The 21,196-nt window shown below is 34.2% G+C and overlaps 1 protein-coding gene across 3 annotated transcripts in view; it reads right to left on the bottom strand.

Moving 5' to 3' along the window:
- The window catches only part of LOC125645466 (uncharacterized), a 147,297-nt gene that overhangs the window by 13,194 nt on the left and 112,907 nt on the right, over positions 1 to 21,196 (bottom strand). For all 3 annotated transcript variants that reach the window (XM_056140159.1, XM_048871008.2, XM_048871007.2), the window contains exons 34-38: positions 19,523 to 19,586; positions 19,247 to 19,405; positions 5,743 to 5,881; positions 469 to 623; positions 188 to 344 (exon numbers count right to left, since the gene is read on the bottom strand). In XM_056140159.1, coding sequence (XP_055996134.1) covers positions 188 to 344; positions 469 to 623; positions 5,743 to 5,881; positions 19,247 to 19,405; positions 19,523 to 19,586 — 674 coding nt within the window. The remainder of the gene's footprint in view (positions 1 to 187; positions 345 to 468; positions 624 to 5,742; positions 5,882 to 19,246; positions 19,406 to 19,522; positions 19,587 to 21,196) is intronic.

The following is a 21,196-nucleotide window of genomic DNA, read 5'->3' as shown; positions in this document are numbered from 1 at the left end:
TCCAAAATGTATTTACGAGGAAAATTCACTAAAGACTCCTAACACTAGAACTATGTGATGTATAGTAATCATTTGAATCACTACTATCTATGATGAGGTGAAGGTGTTCTGAACATTTGATACCGTTGTTTTAATTTTTTTTTTTAAAATCCTGTACAGTCTATCAGTTAGAAATAATTAATCTTACGTGGGTAGATCCAGCTGTCGACACGCCACCCTTGCATCCACCACTGAAAATCCGTCATCACACACTGTACCCCATGATTTCCCATCAATTTTAATCTCTAGACGACCCTGTGTGTGGTCACTACCGTCGCGCAATCGTATACTATTTGACACATTGACTACAAAGATGACGAGCAAATATGTTAAATATCTCCTCAGTCACATATTACATATGCATATAAATGCCTTTGAAAACATCAGTTTTAAAGCTCCATACATTCTTATACATGAATAACTACTAACCACAAATTACTCCTGCATCATTAGAATGGTCACATGATGATCGAGCGAATGGGCATTCCATGAAATCGGTTTCCATTCCCTGACATTTTACATTACCAACAATAACAGGCCCAATGCCCTTTCCAAAGCCTGCATTGAACACAGCTATACCATATCTGTATAATGATAGCAATAATGAAAACCTATTTGTCTTTGTTAAACAAAGTAAAACTTTAATTACATGTACCTTCTATCAAGGCCTATAGAGCCATAACAGTCACATGAGTATTACACATATATTATAAGGGAGTGTTTCATGTTGATGGTGCAAAGACCGCATCTTTCAGACTCCGAGAATGGGAGGGGCTTCAAAATTTGTGACTGATTTGAACACATCAGCAGGTCATAAGACACATTTGTGTCCGGTATGGGCTTCTAGCGTCTCTTTATTACAGCATTGTTACCTAGAATTGATACCTTTATACCGTTTACACCTTGTTCGCAGGGCTTACTGCTTTGAACTGCAGATGTCTCCAACCCATTATAATCATGCATTTTGTCTCTGATTGCTTTGATTCGGTTCTTCCAACTTAAGCAAAATAATTTCAGTATATATTGGTGATATTCTTTATATTCAAACGTTGAGAAAGAAATGATAATGGTCCATTTCAAAATGAGTGTTCATATCCGATACAGTGAACTGTTCCTTTTTAATCATCAATTAATATACAAACAAAAGAGAAGAAAAGAGAAATCATTGAATCCATCAAAATTTTCATTTATTAGACCAAGGACTTACGAACATGTTGGGATAAACACGAATGAATATTTTTTAAATTCGGAAACAAAAGAAAAAGATGTAAAAACTGTATCGTAATGGAATATCGATTACTCAACTTACATGTACATAATTAATGATTCATTGCTCTATTAAGTTCATTCAAACTGAAAATGAAATGGTCGAGTCTGTTTCGCTTTTTTGAACATTCAATCTCAGTGTCGTTAAAATGTAAGTGCAATTTGCATATTCCAGGCCTCTTCTCAAAGACAGATATTAAATAAACCTATACAATATATATACGTGCATGACAATTAATAAATTAATTAAGGAAAAATTGTTGTCAGTAAAGACTGAAACACATATTCTCGGGCGGGAAGGGCGTGATCTATATACATCGTACCAACAATATATGACCTTGGATTACAAGGAACAATACAAAATAAACAAAAGGAAACGCTAAAATATGAATGAAATAAATTGAGAAACAAATCAAATAAATAAAAGAATAAATTCAATAAACAAAACAATAAAAAGATATATAGACGACGTTTTGTCTATTACTAATGCTATTTTACATTCATATGTTGATTTCATATCATATCCCTGTGAACTCGAAATAAAAGACACCACAGAGTCGTCCACTTCTGCTTCATACTTAGATATTTTATTGAAAATAGATATTAACGACAAACTAACAACTCAACTTTATGATAAACGGGATGATTTCAGCTTCTCCGTTGTCAACTTCCCATATTTATGTAGCAATATTCCAATATCACCTGCATATGGTCTTTATATCTCTCAACTGATTCGATACGCAAGAGTTTGTTCTGTATATGGTCAGTTTTGAAATCGAAGCAGACTACTGACAAACAAATTGATGGTACAGGGGTTTCAACAATCTCGTTTAAATTAAGCATTTCGCAAATTCTATGATCGTTAAAACAATCTAGTTTGCCATACAATCTATCGTTGGGCCAAATGCTGTCTGACTTGTTTCATACCGATTGTTAGGACGTTCTTGGTACACTAATTTTGACTACGGATAACTCCGTTTACATGATCAAGATATAGGGCTCACGGCGGGTGTGACCGGCCGACATGGGATGCTTACTCCTCCTATGTACCTGATCCCACCTCTGGTATATCCAAGGGTCCGTGTTTGCCCAACTCCCTATTTGTATTGTTTATAGGAGTTATGGGATTGATCACTGTTCGTTATCTTCACCTTTCATTGAGAAATAAATCAAATATATAAATGACGAATTAAAACAAATGATGACTAATTATAGTAATGATCAACATATTCTTAAACTATGTATGCGTGTATGCGAGCGGATGTAACATCGAATTTTAATTAGATTGTTGTATTTGCCTCAATTTTAAATCTAAAGAAACCTGCATTCATTTTTGAGAGACAATAAATCTTAAACACCCCCTTTGTCATATTGCAATTGCCCCCGCCAATTTTCACACCTTCTGTACGAGTGTTACTTTCACACACCCGGATTAGCTGACCTCTATTGTGGTAAGAAAAGCATTTTGGAATTTGCGTAGAATATACAAGTTATACACATGTCGGTCTTTGCATTATGCAAACAGTTCCGATAAACAATTTTAATAAAAAAAATATTGATTATAGAAAAAGAGAAACTTGATCGTACAAGTGTAACAAGACAAATAAATTATTCCTAAATACTAAAAAAAAAAGCTTCCGAGGGCAGAGATATATCATATCTGCACTTGTGGGAAGCTACCAAGAGTGAGTGTTTAAATGGTGTCAGCCTGGTGGTTTTATGATAACTGTCTTTCGATTATTTGCAGATTTTCAATTTTTGAAAGTCCGTCTTACAGACCTTTTGAAATAATTAATCGAATTCCCAACAATGTCCACCTGTCCCAGGACTTCAGTGACCATAAAACTTACAATAATTCTTCCCCTTCCATCATAAATATTCCATAGCATATATGATGATAAAAGGTCTAATGCTTTAAAAGATTAAAGCAGTTGATTATGTTCAAATGTTACTGGACAGCATGCAGACAATTACCAATGACAATAAGTCACCTTTGACAACAAATGAGATAATTTCATGAACAAAGTAACAATATCCATTATGGTATGATTATTTTTTTCTTCTAATTTCTCTTCTCACAATGATCACATGCATCACCCTTATATAAATATTTGGAGGGTATATATCAACTAATTTTTCAAAGTCTCATCCAAGTTTTCTTAAAAGCAAACTATTTAATCAATGTAAAATAGAGAGAATAACTTCAATCCACCTCAAAATGTTAGAAATAAAGACTTATGTTTTCGGGATTCCTGTTCATTATTCAACAAGCGGTCAATAGGCCTTAATGGTCTCCTGTGTATTAACAATTTTTAGTCTTCAGAAATCATTGTGTTACATGTCTTTTAAACTCCTGAATATTCAGCACATTTAGTAGAAAATCCATTACTCATAAAGATGCCCATACATATAGATTGTGTATTTAATGAACAGGAATAAAGAGAAATTCTGCTGTATTTGTCAACATACGACCAATACAGTCCTATCCTGGGACCAAAGTTACTCCTGAACCATGGGACATGAATTTCACGATTTTGGTGGGAGGCCAGTTGACAATTATGGTAATGCAAACAGTTTGCAATTTCATAAGATTTACTGCATTTACAACATACATGTATGATCAACTAAGCCGAAGCCTGGAACACAGGGATGAAATAGCACATGCTCATTATCATTAAGGAACCAGTTTGTCTGCTTGGATTCCAGGAGCAAGGAGTAAAGAACATTTGATCAACTTAGCTCCACCCTGGGACATGAGCCATGAACCCAGGGATCATAAATTTCATATTACTCATTATAATCGTAATACAGTTTGTCTGCTTGATGTTCAGCAGTAAAGATTTTTTTAATTGCATTTTCAATACGTATATGACTTATCTAGCCCCACCTGGTACCCGAACCCTGGAGGGCTTAATTCCCATTATAATCACGCAAATGTTTTGTCTCCTTGATATTTATAAGTCAAGAAGATTTTCTAAGATATAATGCATTTTGATATATGACCACCTTAGCTCCACCATGGAGGAACCTTGAACCCACGGGTCATTGCTCTCACAGGTTTGACATTGGGCTCATTGTTCAAATAATCATGCCACCAGTTTGATTGCTTGATGTCCCGAAGTAAAGAAGATTTTCTCAGATATAATGCATTTTCAATATAAGAACATCCTGGGGCCTGAACCTTGAACCTAGGCGTCATGAATTTCACAGGTTTAGTATAATCAGTTTTAATGGATGATGTCCAGGAGTAAAGAAGATTTTTGAAGATTACATTAATCTTGATAGTTTGATAGTTTAGCTACATTCCTCAGGCCCCAGGAGGGCAGGGTCCATGAAATTCGCAATTTTTGTTCCCATTCACCCAAAAAAGTTATACAGTAAAACTCGAATATAGCGAACACGGATATAGCGAAATTACGGCTATAGCGAAGTGAAAACGATTTCCTCGGCAAATTCTTTATATATTCTATATAAAAATCTGCGTCTATAACGAACACGGATATAGCGAATTTACGGATATAACGAAGTAAATTCCTATTCCCCTTGAATTAAAAATGAACGTAAAAATCACCTTTTATAACGAATTTATTTTTTTGATTTTAAACTCTTTGTGATTTTTAACAATCGTTTTCCATTGACATAAAGGATCAACACTTATTACAAAATTTCTGTTTCTATTTTTTCCAAAAAGGTTGTTAACGCAAAACAATACCTACACATACGTTTAGGAAATATATTGTCGGTATTGTTTACTATTCTCGTTAATTAAATTTGACGTTTGATTCCATTTATTTTATTGTACACTCCTTTATTTGTGTAAAGCAACAAGTAAATGACAATTGCAATAGACTGTACATGTATGTATTGCGCAGAATTTTGTTGACATTTCTCTCTCGACATGTTCTTGCATGACTTAATAACCCATCAAGATAAACTATGATATATAAATCAATGTGTATATTTCTTGTATAAAAATATTTCTTCTCGAAAATATATAGGTTTAATTTCATTTAAAGACGATACAAGCGTAAGTATATCGATTGCAGCTTTCTTCTACAATTGATATACGTGTAGAACAAATCAGTTATATAACGAATTCGTTATATTTGAATTATGAATTCGCTATAAACGTATAGCGAATTATGCTTATAGAGAATTTTTATTGAGGGTCCCCAGAAATTCTCTATATCAGAGTTTTACTGTATACCCAGAATTGGTCCAACCGTTCCAGTCAAGAAGAAGCTGAAAGAGTTCAAAAGTTTACGACTGTTGCATGACAGACGACAAAGTTAACAATAACAGGTAAAAATACATGAAAGCACTTGGTGACCTGAATGACCTAAAAGATGTTTAAATATTCTCAAGAGTTATACTTCATGATCTACAATAACAAGGGATTTTTTGTTAACTATAACTAGCAACAACTTATTAACATACCTTCCGATTCCTAGATGTTTGCAGACGACTGTGGCATCATAATCGTCCCAGAATCTGTCACAAACTGTAGACCAAATGCCGCCTGTGACCACCTCCACTCTTCCCATGTTGGTCGTGTTTCCATTCACCAAACGAATATCTTTAAGAAAGGTAAACATGCATTTATACATATCCACTATCAATTCAAGACAGTGCTCTTTTTATGTTATCACACTCCAGATAGTGTTCTTTTACTCTGACCTTTGACCCCCAAATTAATATTGTCTGAAATATATTTTGAGGGAAGGGCATTTATGCCCAAATAAAAATAAATCATTATATCTATGTTTAAGTTATAAACTCATTTAATTTAGTTTTCATTTATCATATGCACTGTTACGTCTAGCTTTACATGTGTAATGCGACACATAACATACAGTACAACTAATCAATTCAATCATATCTATATGATGTTTCAACATACATACAACATTAATCAAACAAGAGACTCCTGGGTATTAAAGGTCAACTGAGGATGCACATTTTTGTCATAGTGTTGTGTGCTTTTATACTACTCCATTTTTATACTTTGTATTAAATGATATGTACATTGTATTAAAGAAATAAATTTCATTTTTGAAATATACATGAGGGTACGAACTGAAACGCTTTAAGCGTGCATACTGCACTAATCATTGTTGTTCATACCCTTATGTATTTTAAAACATCAAATTCATTTCTTATATGGATGGTGATGATATTTAATCCCATGGGGATCTGGATTAGAATAGGTCCTCAGCACCCCTTGCTTGTCGTAAGAGGCGACAAAATGGGACAGTCCTTCGAACGAGACCGTGAAAACCGAGGCCCAGTGTCGCCGCAGGTGTGACAGTGGTGATGCTAATATAGTTGAAAATGAGGACCTCAAATCACTTATTCTAAAAGGTCCTAAATACAAAAAACCTCGGTCTTTTAATTGGCGACAGAACTTCATCTCTATTATGAATTCTGTCGAAGAGTATGCCAGACGATGGGCTAAATATGAAAAAGAAGAACCTGATATCTTGTCAGAATGGGTTAAAAGCATAAGAGGAATATTAAAATCCCGCATTAGACATATGAAAACAAAACTACGTACCATCTATCTTTTTGTGTTTAGTAAACCAGAAAGGATAAAAGAATTAGATAGGTTACATGAGGAATATGTTTTGGTTCCAGCTGACAAAGCTAGTAACAACATTGTCTTTGTTTGTAAGTCTCATTATTACAACTGTATTTTAAACGAACTTGGCATTGATTCCACTTTTGGTAATCGTACTTATACTCCATCTGCCCTTTCAAAAGATGAAATTCTTCAAAACCATGCTTCAGTTTTAGACACATTTAATATCCCAGTCAATGGGTCGAATGAAAATGAATTACCGTACCTATACTGGATTCCTAAACTACATAAAAACCTAACAAAGATACATTGCTGGATCCAGTAAGTGCTCTACCAAGCCCCTATCTTTGCTCCTCACGAAAACATTAACAGCTGTGAAGGAGAAACTTCAAACTTACTGTGCGACTACATATGCCAGACGTGGTGGTAATCAAATGTGGATTCTAAAAAATTCTAAAGAACTTTTAGTAAACTTGAAATCGCAAAACTTTTCCCAAATCAATAACATCGAAAGTTTTCAACACTATACACTATCATTCCTCACGATAAATTAAAGAATAGACCTTTTGACATCAGAGATTTGATTCTTCAACAAAAATGGAAAACGGTAATATTCATATCTAGTGATCAGTCATCCAAAACTTACTTTGTTAAACACCACTCTGATTCCACGCACAAGTACTCTGAGGTTGAACTAAAAAATATACTAGAGTTCCTCACTGACAATATCTTCGTGGTCTTTGGTGATCAGATCTTCAAACAGTCTGTTGAATTTCCCATGGGCACGAATTTTGCTCCTTTGTTAGCTGAACTGTTTCTATATTCATATGAAGCAAGATTTATTCAAAAACTTCTACGTGAGAAGAAAAAAATCTCTCGTTGTGGCCTTCAATTCGACATTTAGATATATCGACTACGTTTTGTCTATTAACAATATCAATTTTCATTCATATGTCGATTTGATATATCTCTGTGAACTCAACATAAAAGACACCACAGAGTCGTCCACTTCTGCTTCATACTTAGATATTTTATTGAAAGTAGATAGTAACAAAAAACTGACCACTCAACTGTATGGCTAACTGGATGATTTCAGCTTCTCCATCGTCAACTTCCCATATTTATGTAGCAATATTCCATTATCACCTGCATATGGTGTTTATGTATCTCAACTGATGCGATATGCAAGAGCTTGTTCTGGGTATAGTCAGTTTTTAAATCAAGGTAAGGTACTGCCAAAGAAGTTGATGGTACAGGGATTTCAACAGTCTCGATTAAAGTCAGCATTTCGCAAATTCTATGGTCGTTATAATGATCTAGTTCGTCAATAATACCTACCATTGGGTCAAATGTTGTCTGACGTGTTTCATACCGATTGTTAAGCCGTTCTTGGTACACTGATTTTGACTATAGAAAACTCCGTTTACCTGATCAGGATATAGGGCTCACGACGGGTGTGACTGGTCGACAGGGGTGCTTACTCCTCCGAAGTACCTGGTCCCACCTCTGGTGTGTTCAGGGGTCCGTGTTTGCCCAACTATCTATTTTGTATTTCTTGTAGGCGTTATGAGATTGATCACTGTTCGTTATCTTCACCTTTCACGATAAAGACCCATTCCTGCCCAAAGGCCGTAAGTGTTGAGGATAGGCCTAATTTTGCAGTCCTTCACCGGCAATGTTGACATCTCCATATAAGTGAAAATTCTCGAGAGAGATGTTAAACAGTATACAATCAATTAATAAATCTTATAATTACATAATCTATTTTCATTTTTGTAGGAAAATTCCCAGCCATTAAAATAGTTGTGATACAGTATCTTTATCAAGATTCATACACACACCATTCACATTCTTGAGAATTTGGCTATCATTTCAAATGTTAAAAATTTCGAAGACAAAAACATTGGAAATGTAGTAAATATATTGGTATAACTTATGGAAGGAAATTGCCACCATAGATTTATGCATCCTTCTTGTATTCATGATTATAACTTTGATTCTACTATATGGCATTTTTGATTCGATGTTACGTTATAAGAATTCTATTTCCATTCTTAATTCTAAATTTTATTTTACTACATGACATTCTTCAGGGCTTAATATCCTTGCATGCGGGCCCCGTAAAACGACCCAGTCCCAATTAAAAACTGTAAGTTTCCCCCTAAAATTCTGAATGAAAATTTCCCAAATTATCAGCTCAAAATCATGGAAAATATGGCATTTACATTTGTTGTTACATAAATCTGCAACATCTTGGGAATGAGTTGTCTAATACGATGTACAAAGTTCTCGTGTCTAAATGAACTAGAACTGTCATACCAGGACTACCCCCCCCCCCCCCCCCCCCCCCCCCCGTAGGGCACATTGAATGGTTGGAAATAGTGAATTTGTGCTCATTGATGAATAAACACATCAATTTGACAAGAAAATTGCTGAGAGCAATTAATGTAAATGCAATACCAACTACTATGTAGTAGTGTGTTACTTAGAATATTGAAAGTATGCTAATATAGTTTCTGAATAATATTATATGGATAACTACTATTCAGCGTACATGAGCCAGAAAACTAGACATCCTTTATTAACAAAATCATCCACAAACAGATGGACAGACAGACAAACGGACTTATGATTCCATTATATCCTCTCCTAAACTAATGTAGTAGTCTCTGTGAAAGAACAGATCATTACAAAATCTAAAATGAAATGACTAGGTCAAAGAAGTTGAAAAAACACCCGTAAAATGAAAATATGCATAATTTCTTTGAATGTTGATTAATCTCAATAGAAATAACAGGAGCACAATTTCATTATATGCATAATATATACACAAACACCCCCTCAAAATGGAAGAAAAATATCCATTTCCTTGAATACTAAAATATCACAATCAAAATAGCAGGTGCATAATTTCATTATTGATATAGGATATACATAAAGTTTTAATGAAATCTGTTCATTGGTGTTCAATATATCCTCTGAAAAAATGATGTCTACATGTATATACAAACGAACGGACGGACGGACAGACGGATAAGGTGATTCTATTTCGTTTGCAAGGGGTGTAAATAAACACATAATAACATACGTCAAGACCCCTTTATTTACAGAATACCATTAACTTGTATTTATATCCAACATAAAAATAGAAGCATATGTACCTTTAATTAAGATATATAAAAATAACTGCAATTTGCTTTTCTACCTAAAATGCATTTTTTTTATCCAATTACTTTTTTGAGAAATAAGGTATCATTTTAAAGTATGGATCGGGATATAAATACGGGTTGGTAACGGGATCAAATTCCATAAAGCCCGTACCAACCCATATTAATATCCCGATAGATATTTCAAAATGATACCTTATTACTTATATTTACATTTTGATCGATAACTATTGCTGAATTGTGTTAACAACACGTTTCCATACATTTCACATTGTTGACCCAAATAACATTTTGTTCAAAATGACAAAAACACAAAACAAAGTTCAATCAAATGAAGAATTGTTTTAATTATTAAGATGCTGAAAAGCAAGTGTATCAACAAAGACATCAACTTAGGATAATTGAAAACTCTTCCTTATGTCAAAATTAGTACATGTAGGTTTGGAAAAACTGATAACAACTTACGTCGTAATGCGAGAGGGGGTGCGTAATGTTACAGTTTTGATGCGCACTTTCTTTTTTGAAAGTTGAAGACGCAACTGTTGAAGACCGACTTAGAAATATATTCTCTGGACATTACGGAGTTAACAGAAGACTGAGGTGGAGGAACATGAAGGGCAACAGTCGTCAGGTGTAGGCAAATCCTTTATAGACAGTACAGAGGACGCAGATGAATATCCTGAAAGAACTGACATCAAAGTGGAAGTGCACCAAGGTAAGGGACGGTTTTGATTTGGATTTGTAATTGTTGATAAACATGAGCTCACTGAACGCTTCTGTTGACTCGATGATAAATTTCTGTTACAGGTTTTCAACGACGCCTCGCTTCGATGCTCCGACATAAACATGATTTGGCGTGCTTGGAATCGGACATCACTCATGGCTGCTGTGGCATGCAGGCAGTGCGGTGTGTAGGTCTTAATGCACTTTGACGACTTACAAATATCGGCCATAAATCTTGTGAATAACCGTTTTGCTAAAGGTCAAATGTCATCGTCTAGCAGAAGGTACAATTCCGCATTACCCATATCAAAATTGCCAAATTCAGCCATTGTTTTACATAAGGGTGACCAAGGGTCGATGTAGCAGACGAAATTTTAGACATACATAAGTAAGACATTGTTTTACAGAAATATGTTTATTATTGATGAAAGTCCACAGCTTGGCATACAAATAAAATCATACATACATTTTCTGATGTTGATTTCATCTATTGACAGACTTCTGTAATAAGCGTAAGCGATAGCTGGATGTGTATTGCCTTAGTAAAACTAGTACCGGTAACCTACTTTTAAGAAATGCATATTATACGCACAGCCGTGACCTCTGTTGACCCCGTATAGGTATTCATACATTGATACATACATATTGCTCGTGATAGTATTGTATCAGAGAAAACAGTTGAAATGTAAATATCCCAAAATAGCAGTTTTTCGGTGTAAAATTCCCAACTGAAAGGGTACCAAACCATGTACAAAAAAAGGGTCAATTAAGCCCTGTCCTTAATTATCATTCAATTTCCCTTTGCTTTTGTCTTATTTCATTTATACTATATTGTAAATGGGGAAATGATTGCGGTGGTTTTAATTTCGCTATATTCGCGGTCGGGGATTTTCCCCCCGCGAAATTAAAACAACCGCCATCATTTTACAAGTGTGACACGATACGTTTTGAACAGTTACCAGTAATCAAAATAAAATTTGAATTCCGCGAAAATAAAACCACCACAATTAGACCAATATGAAAAACCGCGAACTTTTAGCACCCAAAATTAAAACCACTTACAGTATATGACATCCTTAATTCCATCTCACCTATTGCATTCATTACATTTTAAATTCTAACTTAGATTTAACAACCTGAGAATCTTAGTTTTATCAAGATTCAATTCGTAATTCCGCTTTCCTTGATAATCCTATTATGTTTCATTACATTCATCATTTTATGTCTCATTATTACACCAGAGGGCAATGCTATAATAACTGAGGTTGTAGAGAAGATTTTTGAAAACTGGTGAATTTTTGAGATCGGTAAAGTTGGCTACTAGTAGCCAGCTACTTGAACCAGGAAAAGTTAGCTACTAGTAGCCAGTTACTAGTAACCAGCTACTAAAAGTATGAAAAGTTAGCTACTCGTAGCCAGCTACTACAAAATATAAAAGTTATAATTACTGATAGCTCGCTACCAGATAAAGGTTAATGAGTTTGAAAATTATTATCTATCAGATTTATTTCTAAAGAGGACGTATGAAATTTCATGCTCAATTATCCCCAATTACATAACGTTGCAATGCAAAATACGAATAAACTTTTTCAACTGAGTGTTTACTTTAAAAGTGATACGGATTGAATTCAGACCTTCAATCGTTTGATATACCATCCATTTTGAGATATCTGCTACTTTTACAATTTGATTCGAGTTATCCTGAAATTTCAACATAAGTGTGAATACCGTAAGAAACTTTATGTTTGTATTAGATATCTGACGAATTAACGACTATACATATGGCAAGAAGTGATAGATGGTGTTTTGGTACGCCACGAATTTTCAGATATCGCTCTTTAGGAAATCAGTTACTTATACATTTTGATTATCGGTACAATGAAATTTAAAGATCCGTGTGAATACCTTAAGGAACTCCGTGTTTATATCATATATTTAACTAACTTACAACGATACGTATGGCGAGTAGTGATATTGGGTATCGTGATATGTCATCAATTTTCAGATAACACGCTTAAGGAAGTCAGCTACATATACCTTATGATGGCAGGTAAACTGAAATTTCAAGTTTTTCGCAAATATCTTAAGGAACTCTGAGTTTGTATTAGATATCTGACTAATTTACAATTATCAAAGTGAAGAAGAGTGATATTAGGTATCTTGACATGCCATAAACCAGATATCATACTTAACGAAGTCAGCTACTTATACGTTTTGATTCCAGGTAACCTGAAATTTCAAGTTTTTCATAAATATCTTAAAGAACTCCTTGTTTGTATTAGATATCTGACTAATTTACAACTATCCATGTGAAGTGGAATGGTATTAGGTATCTTGACATGCCATAAATTTCCAGATATCACGCTTAAGGAAGTCAGCTACTTATATCTTTTGATTCCTGGTAACCTGAAATTTCAAGTTTTTCATAAATATCTTAAAGAACTCTGTGCTTGTATTAGATATCTGACTAGTTTATAACTATCCATGTGAAGTGGAGTGGTACTAGGTATCTTGATATGCCATCAATTTTCAGATATCACCCTTAAGAAAGTCAGCTACTTATACCTTTTGATTGCAGGTAACCTGAAAGTTTTTAGAAAATATTTTAAGGAACTCCGTCGTTCTTTTAAATATCTGATTAATTTACCAATGCACATATGACAAAATCTGATATTAGGTACCTTGATATGCCATCAATTTTGAGATATCACACTTAAGGAAGTCAGCTACTTATACCTTTTGATTGCAGGTAACCTAAAATTTCAAGTTTTCCGTAAATATCTTAAGTAACTCTGCGTTTGTATTCGATATCTGACTAAGTTCCAACTATCCACGTGAAGAGGAGTGATATTAGGGATCTTGATATGCCATCAATTTTCAGATATCACCCTTTAGGAAGTCAGCTACTTATACCTTTTGATTCCTCGACACCTGAAATTTCAACTTTTTCATAAATATCTTAAGTAACTCTGCTTTTGTAATAGATATCTGACTAACTTACAACTATCCACATGAAGAGGAGTGATATTAGGTATCTTGATATAGAATTAATTTTCAGATATCACCCTTAAGGAAGTCAGCTACTTGTACATTTTGATTGCAGATAAACTGTAATTTCAAGTGTTTAGTAAATATTTTGAGAATTTCCGTTTTTGTTTTAGATATCTGATTAATTTACCAATGCACATACATGTATCACAAGGAGTTATATTAGGTATCTTGATATGCCTTCAATTTTCAGATATCACGCTTAAGGAAGTCAGCTACTTGTGCATTTTGATTGCAGGTAACCTGAAATTTCAAGTTTTTAGAAAATATTTTAAGGAGCTCCGTGTTTGTTTTAGATATCTGATTAATTTACCAATGTACACATGGCAAGATGTGATATTAGGTATTTTGATATGCCATCAATTTTCAGATATCACGTTTAAGGAAGTCAGCTACTTATACCATTTGATTCTAGGTAGACTGAAATTTCAAGTTTTCCGTACATATCTTAAGGAACTCTGTGTTTGTATAAGATATACCATTAACTTACCATCTCACATATGACAAGGAGTTATATTAGGTATCTTGATATGCCATCAATTTTCAGATATCACGCTTAAGGAAGTTAGCTACTTAGACCTTTTGATTCCTGGTTACCTGAAATTTCAAATGTTTTGTAGATATCTTTTAAGTAACTCTGTGTTTGTATTAAATATCACACTAATTATCTACTATCCACCTGAAGAGGAGTGATATTAGGTCTCTTGATATACCATCAATTGTCAGATAGATATGTTAGATATCTGACTAATTTATCTTTGCCGATATTACAGAGCTTTATATGAAGTGTCTTGATATGCAATCAATTTTGAGATATCACGTTCGACGAAGTCAGCTACTTATACCTTTTGATTCCAGACATCCTGAAATTTAAAATGTTTTGTATATAGCTTAAGGAACTCTGTGTTTCTGTTAGATATCTGACTAGTAAACTACTATCCACGTGAAGAGGTATGATAATAGGTATCAAGATGCCTAATATCACTCCTCTTCACGTGGATGGTTGTAAGTTAGTCAGATATCTAATGCAAACGCAGAGTTCCTCAAGATATTTACGGAAAACTTCAAACATCAGGTTACTTAGAATCAAAAAGTATAATTAGCTGACTTCCTTGAGGGTGATATCTGAAAATTGATGGCACATCAAGATACCTAATACCATTCCACTTCACATGGACAGTTGTAAATTTGTCAGATATCTAATACAAACAAGGAGTTCTTTAAGATATTTATGAAGAATTTGAAACTTCAGGTTACCTGGAATAAAAAGGTATAAGTCAATGTAGCTGACTTCGTTAAGTATGATATTCGAAAATTGTTAGCATATCAAGATACCTAATATCACACCTCTTTACGTGGATAGTTGTAAATTAGTCAGATATCTAATACAAATACAGAGTTCTTTAAGATATTTATGAAAAACCTGAAATTCCAGGTTACCAGGAATCAAAAGGTATAAGTAGCTGACTTCCTTAAGCGTGATATCTGGAAATTTATGGCATGTCAAGATACCTAATATCAGATTTTGTCATATGTGCATTGGTAAATTAATCAGATATTTAAAACAAAGATGGAGTTCCTTAAAATATTTTCTAAAAACGTTAATTTTCAGGTTACCTGCAATCAAACGGTATAAGTAGCTGACTTCCTTAAGCGTGATATCTCAAAATTAATGGCATATCAATTAAGATATTTAGTACCACTCCACTTCACATGGATAGTTGTAAACTAGTCAGGTATCTAATACAAACACATAGTTCTTTAAGATATTTATGAAAAACTTGAAATTTCAGGATACCAGGAATCAAAAGGTATAAGTAGCTGACTTCCTTAAGAGTGATATCTGGAAAGTTATGGCATGTCAAAATACTTAATATCACTCTTCTTCACTTTGATAATTGTAAATTAGTCAGATATCTAATACAAACAAGGAGTTCTTTAAGATATTTATGAAAAACTTGAAATTTCAGGTTACCTGGAATCAAAAGGTATAAGTAGCTGACTTCGTTAAGTATGATATCCGAAAATTGTTGGCATATCAAGATACCTAATATCACACCTCTTCAGGTGGGTAGTTGTAAATTAGTCAGATATCTAATACAAACACAGAGTTCTTTAAGATATTTATGAAAAACTTGAAATTTCAGGTTACCAGGAATCAAAAGATATAAGTAGCTGACTTCCTTAAGCGTGATATCTGGAAATTTATGGCATGTCAAGATACCTAATATCACTCTTCTTCACTTTGATAATTGTAAAGAACAAGGTACGGTTGTATACATAAAAAGGCCCAAAAGATTTCTCTCTATAAAATGTGTCTGGAATTAACCTTAATCAGCGTTTTAAGAAAGTAAAATAAATGCCAGGTATACTATGTCAACAAAATCAGAATGATAGTCCTAAATGGATAGCATTATTACATCATGAATAAGACATTTCCCGCCTTTTTCTCAAAATAAGCCTGAAAACTGTCAAATGTCATACAAATTATTGCTCAGGAAAAGATGTGCGCATTTGTCGAGCAAAATGAAAATGATATATATTGTGTATTATTTTGAGAAGAAAAACATGCTTCAATATGAATTTGCTCGACGCATGCGCTGTATGTTTTCTAAAAGGAAAACCACCCGAATTTGTGGATATTTTCATTGAAAATGGCATTTTTGCAATTTTATACCAACTGCAAGCTCTCGTCATATGACACAAATCATTTTGCTGATCAAACTGAGTGAATTTTGGGTTTGCTAAACTATTCCTTAATTGAATGCCAGGATTTGAGCTCCATGTGAAATCATCAATATTTTGGGCCAGATGACTGTAGAAACTGTACCTACTTCTTAGTCAGATATCTAATACAAACTCAGAGTTCCTTAAAATATTGGTACAAAGCTTGAAATTTCATGTTACCTGCAATCAAAAGGTATAAGTAACTGACTTCCTTAAGGGTGATATCTGAAAATTGATGTCATATCAAGATACCTAATACCATTCCACTTCACATGGATAGTTGTAAACTAGTCAGATATCTAATACAAACAAGGAGTTCTTTAAGATATTTATGAAAAACTTGAAATTTCAGGTTACCTGGAATCAAAAGGTATAAGTAGCTGACTTCGTTAATTATGATATCTCAAAATTGTTGGCATATCAAGATACCTAATATCACACCACTTCACGTGGGTAGTTGTAAATTAGTCAGATATCTAATACAAATACAGAGTTCCTTAAGATATTTGCGAAAAACTTGAAATTTCAATTTACCTGCCATCAAAAGGTATATGTAGCTGACTTCCTTAAGAGTGATATCTGAAAATTGATGGGATATCAAGATACCTAATATCAGATTTTGTCATATGTGCATTGGTAAATTAATCAGATATTTAAAACAAAGACGGAGTTCCTTAATATATTTTCTAAAAACTTTAATTTTCAGGTTACCTGCAATCAAAAGGTATAAGTAGCTGACTTCCTTAAGCGTGATATCTCAAAATTAATTGCATATCAAGATACCTAGTACCACTCCACTTCACATGGATAGTCGTAAACTAATCAGCTATCTAATACAAGCACAGAGTTCTTTAAGATATTTATGAAAAACTTGAAATTTCAGGTTACCTGGAATCAAAAGGTATAAGTAGCTGACTTCGTTAAGTATGATATCCGAAAATTGTTGGCATATCAAGATACCTAATATCACACCTCTTCAGGTGGGTAGTTGTAAATTAGTCAGATATCTAATACAAACAAGGAGTTCTTTAAGATATTTATGAAAAACTTGAAATTTCAGGTTACCAGGAATCAAAAGGTATAAGTAGCTGACTTCCTTAAGCGTGATATCTGGAAATTTATGGCATGTCAAGATACCTAATATCACTCTTCTTCACGTTGATAATTGTAAATTAGTCAGATATCTAATACAAACTCAGAGTTCCTTAAGATATTTGCGAAAAACTTGAAATTTCAGTTTACTTGCCATCAAAAAGTATATGTAGCTGACTTCCTTAAGCGTGTTATCTGAAAATTGATGACATTTCACGATACCCAATATCACTACTCGCCATACGTATCGTTGTAAGTTAGTTAAATATATGATATAAACACGGAGTTCCTTAAGGTATTCACACGGATCTTTAAATTTCATTGTACCGATAATCAAAATGTATAAGTAACTGATTTCCTAAAGAGCGATATCTGAAAATTCGTGGCGTACCAAAACACCATCTATCACTTCTTGCCATATGTATAGTCGTAAATTCGTCAGATATCTAATACAAACATAAAGTCAAACATAAAGTTTCTTACGGTATTCACACTTATGTTGAAATTTCAGGGTAACTCGAATCAAATTATAAAAGTAGCAGATATCTCAAAATGGATGGTATATCAAATGCTGGAAGGTCTGAATTCAATCCGTATCACTTTTAAAGTAAACACTCAGTTGAAAAAGTTTATTCGTATTTTGCATTGCAACTTTATGTAATTGGGGATAATTGAGCATGAAATTTCATACGTCCTCTTTAGAAATAAATCCGATAGATAATAATTTTCAAACTCATTAACCTTTATCTGGTAGCGAGCTATCAGTAATTATAACTTTTATATTTTGTAGTAGCTGGCTACGAGTAGCTAACTTTTCATACTTTTAGTAGCTGGCTACTAGTAACTGGCTACTAGTAACTAACTTTTCCTGGTTCAAGTAGCTGGCTACTAGTAGCCAACTTTTCTCTTTTTAAGTAGCCAGTTACTAGTAGCTGGTTACTAGTAGCCAACTTTACCGATCTGAATTTTTGGCAGATTTTGTTCTACTTCTAAGGATCCAGGGATGCAGGAATCCCGAAGTTCAAATTTACCAGGGTGTTTTCCCCTTGCCCCAATGATGCTTCATACCAACTTCGAAAAGAATTGGAATGGTAGTTATCAAGAAGTGAAAAATGTTGACACATGATGAAGGATGCTGACCAATTGCAATGGGTCATCAGAGTGACGTATAAAGTTATCAATTGATAAAGTAACAAAATAGTGATATATGTTTGGTTGTAAATTTCAATTTGAAAACTCAACACCTTTGTCGGTTATGTTAAAGAATATTTCCCATGTCACTAAATGTTTTGACTTTTTGTGCAAAATCAAATCTTTTCATGCCAAACATAAATTTAAATGTGCTTTAAAGGAAATATTTTTGTGTGTGTTATTGAAAATGACAAAATTCAAATCTTGCGATAGACATATTTACTATTGAGATTTTACGTGCCATTGTGTATCATAAGTAATCTAATTGAAATTATATCTTTCTTGGATCCGCTCAACTACGATCGCTATACACATAGCGATCGTAGGTGAGCGGATCAAAATGTCTTGTGTGAAAACCACGAAAATTCAATTTAAAAGAAATACAATTTCCCTGATTCTAAACAGAAATACATACCATGTAAGCAAGGTTTCCCGTTATCTTCACATTGACAAGCCTCTCCAGTATATCCCGCTTTACACTGGCAAGTCCCGCGGGTTTTATCGCAAGACTGTGTGTGCAGCCGAACACAAGCACATTTGTCACAATTTTGACCATATGTCCAGTCTGGGCATACTAAATTGCAGAACATGAAAGATTAGTTTTGATATCATCTGAAAAATATTGCCCATAATTCAAAATTCATTCGAATGTATTCTACGTAAGGAAGAATATTACTGATTATATCCTCACCACATGAGGTCACTGCTGCAACAATTTTGTCAATGGCTGTTTTCTCCTCCAATCTAATTTTTATCTAAAATAGAAATATCATGGATTAACACTAGGTCAGTGTTTGCCCAACTCTCTATTTAGTATTGCTTATAGGGATTGTGGGGTTATCTTCATATTTCATTGAACACAAATGTTGCTGCCGTAATGAACCAGAGATGTGTATTTCTTGACAAAATTGCCATTATTCCCTTCAAGTATCTTTTGTTGAAAACTCACAAAGTAAGATGATAAGCTTCATCTGTGTTCGTACAGTAAATACACTTTATGATAGAGACTGTAGTTCACTTAAAACTCGCGTTGATAAGTTGTCTTTAAGATTTGCATTAGTCTAAATGGCTTTATATCTTCTCATAGTTTGCATGTGACCCTCTGAATAGATTAATAGTATATCAATATGTTATATGATATTTTGTACTAGTTTTCGCTATATGACACAAATTTGATATTTGTCACAGAATACATGTATGCCCTGAAAACTCCTGAATCACATCGATAACAGTTATAATTCTTCCCGGAAAGTGATATCACACCGGAAACAGTTTTATTGCCCTCCAAAAGAGGTATATCATCCCTCGCACACATCAATTCTGCTTGGGTTCGAAATTCAAAGTAAGTTGCTAAGTAAAGGTAAACAGATGAGCGAAATTAAAAAAAAAAGTCAGTTTTCTACTTTGGTCAGAATTCGCAATAAATTTCATTCATGTGTCAAATAATGTATAATAAATGTCTTAATGAATTAAATTCTTTGGTTTTGTTATTTAAAAATGTTATATAACTCATGCAAGGTGAAGATAACGAACAGTGATCAATCTCATAACTCCTATAAGCAACACAAAATAGATAGTTGGGTAAACACGGACCCCTGGACACACCAGAGGTGGGATCAGGTGCCTAGGAGGCACCATATGTTAGGCTGTTCTTGTCACACTGATTTTGACTACGAATAAATCCGTTGACCTGTTCAGGATATAGGGCTCACGGCGGGTGTGACTGGTCGACAGGGGATGCTTACTCCTCCTAGACACCTGATCCCACCCCTGGTGTGTCCAGGGGTCCGTGTTTACCTAACTATCTATTTTGTACAATCTAATTAAAATCAGATCCTAAAATACGCTCACAATCGCTACAATAGGATCTGACATAACCCCATAGGGGGTCATGTCTGCATGACCTTTCGCTTGAAATATTCATGAGAGCTATCAGCAAGTCAGATTGCGCCATGCAGACAATGATGGCTATTAAGGCGGTTCCCGGCAATTCGTAAACAAGTTGAAGTCATCTCTCTCCCGCGAAGTTTATTTCACACTATAAAATTGTATTTTTTCTGATAAGGAGTTTTAAACTTTCGCAGTCGCCGCGGTGGCCGAGAGGTTAGAGCGTTCACCCCGCATGCGACAGTGACAGTTCCATCGCCAAACGCTCGGCATCAGGTGTGAATGTCACAGGTCCTCAGAAATGACCTGAAAAATGGAAGGCCCATGTCACAGTAGGTGTGGCACGCTAAAGAACCCTCACTGCTCAATGGGCGTAAGCTCCGAGCGTATAGGCCTAAATTTGAAGCCCTTCACCGGTCTTGGTGACGTCTCCATATAAGTGAAAAATTCTCGAGCGAGACGTTAAGCAAGATACAAT

This window comes from Ostrea edulis, chromosome 6 (genome assembly GCF_947568905.1).
Source record: "Ostrea edulis chromosome 6, xbOstEdul1.1, whole genome shotgun sequence".
Classification (NCBI taxonomy): Eukaryota; Metazoa; Mollusca; class Bivalvia; order Ostreida; family Ostreidae; genus Ostrea; species Ostrea edulis.
The sequence above is the reverse complement of the archived record's forward strand: the minus strand, read 5'-3'. Positions and strand labels throughout refer to the sequence as shown.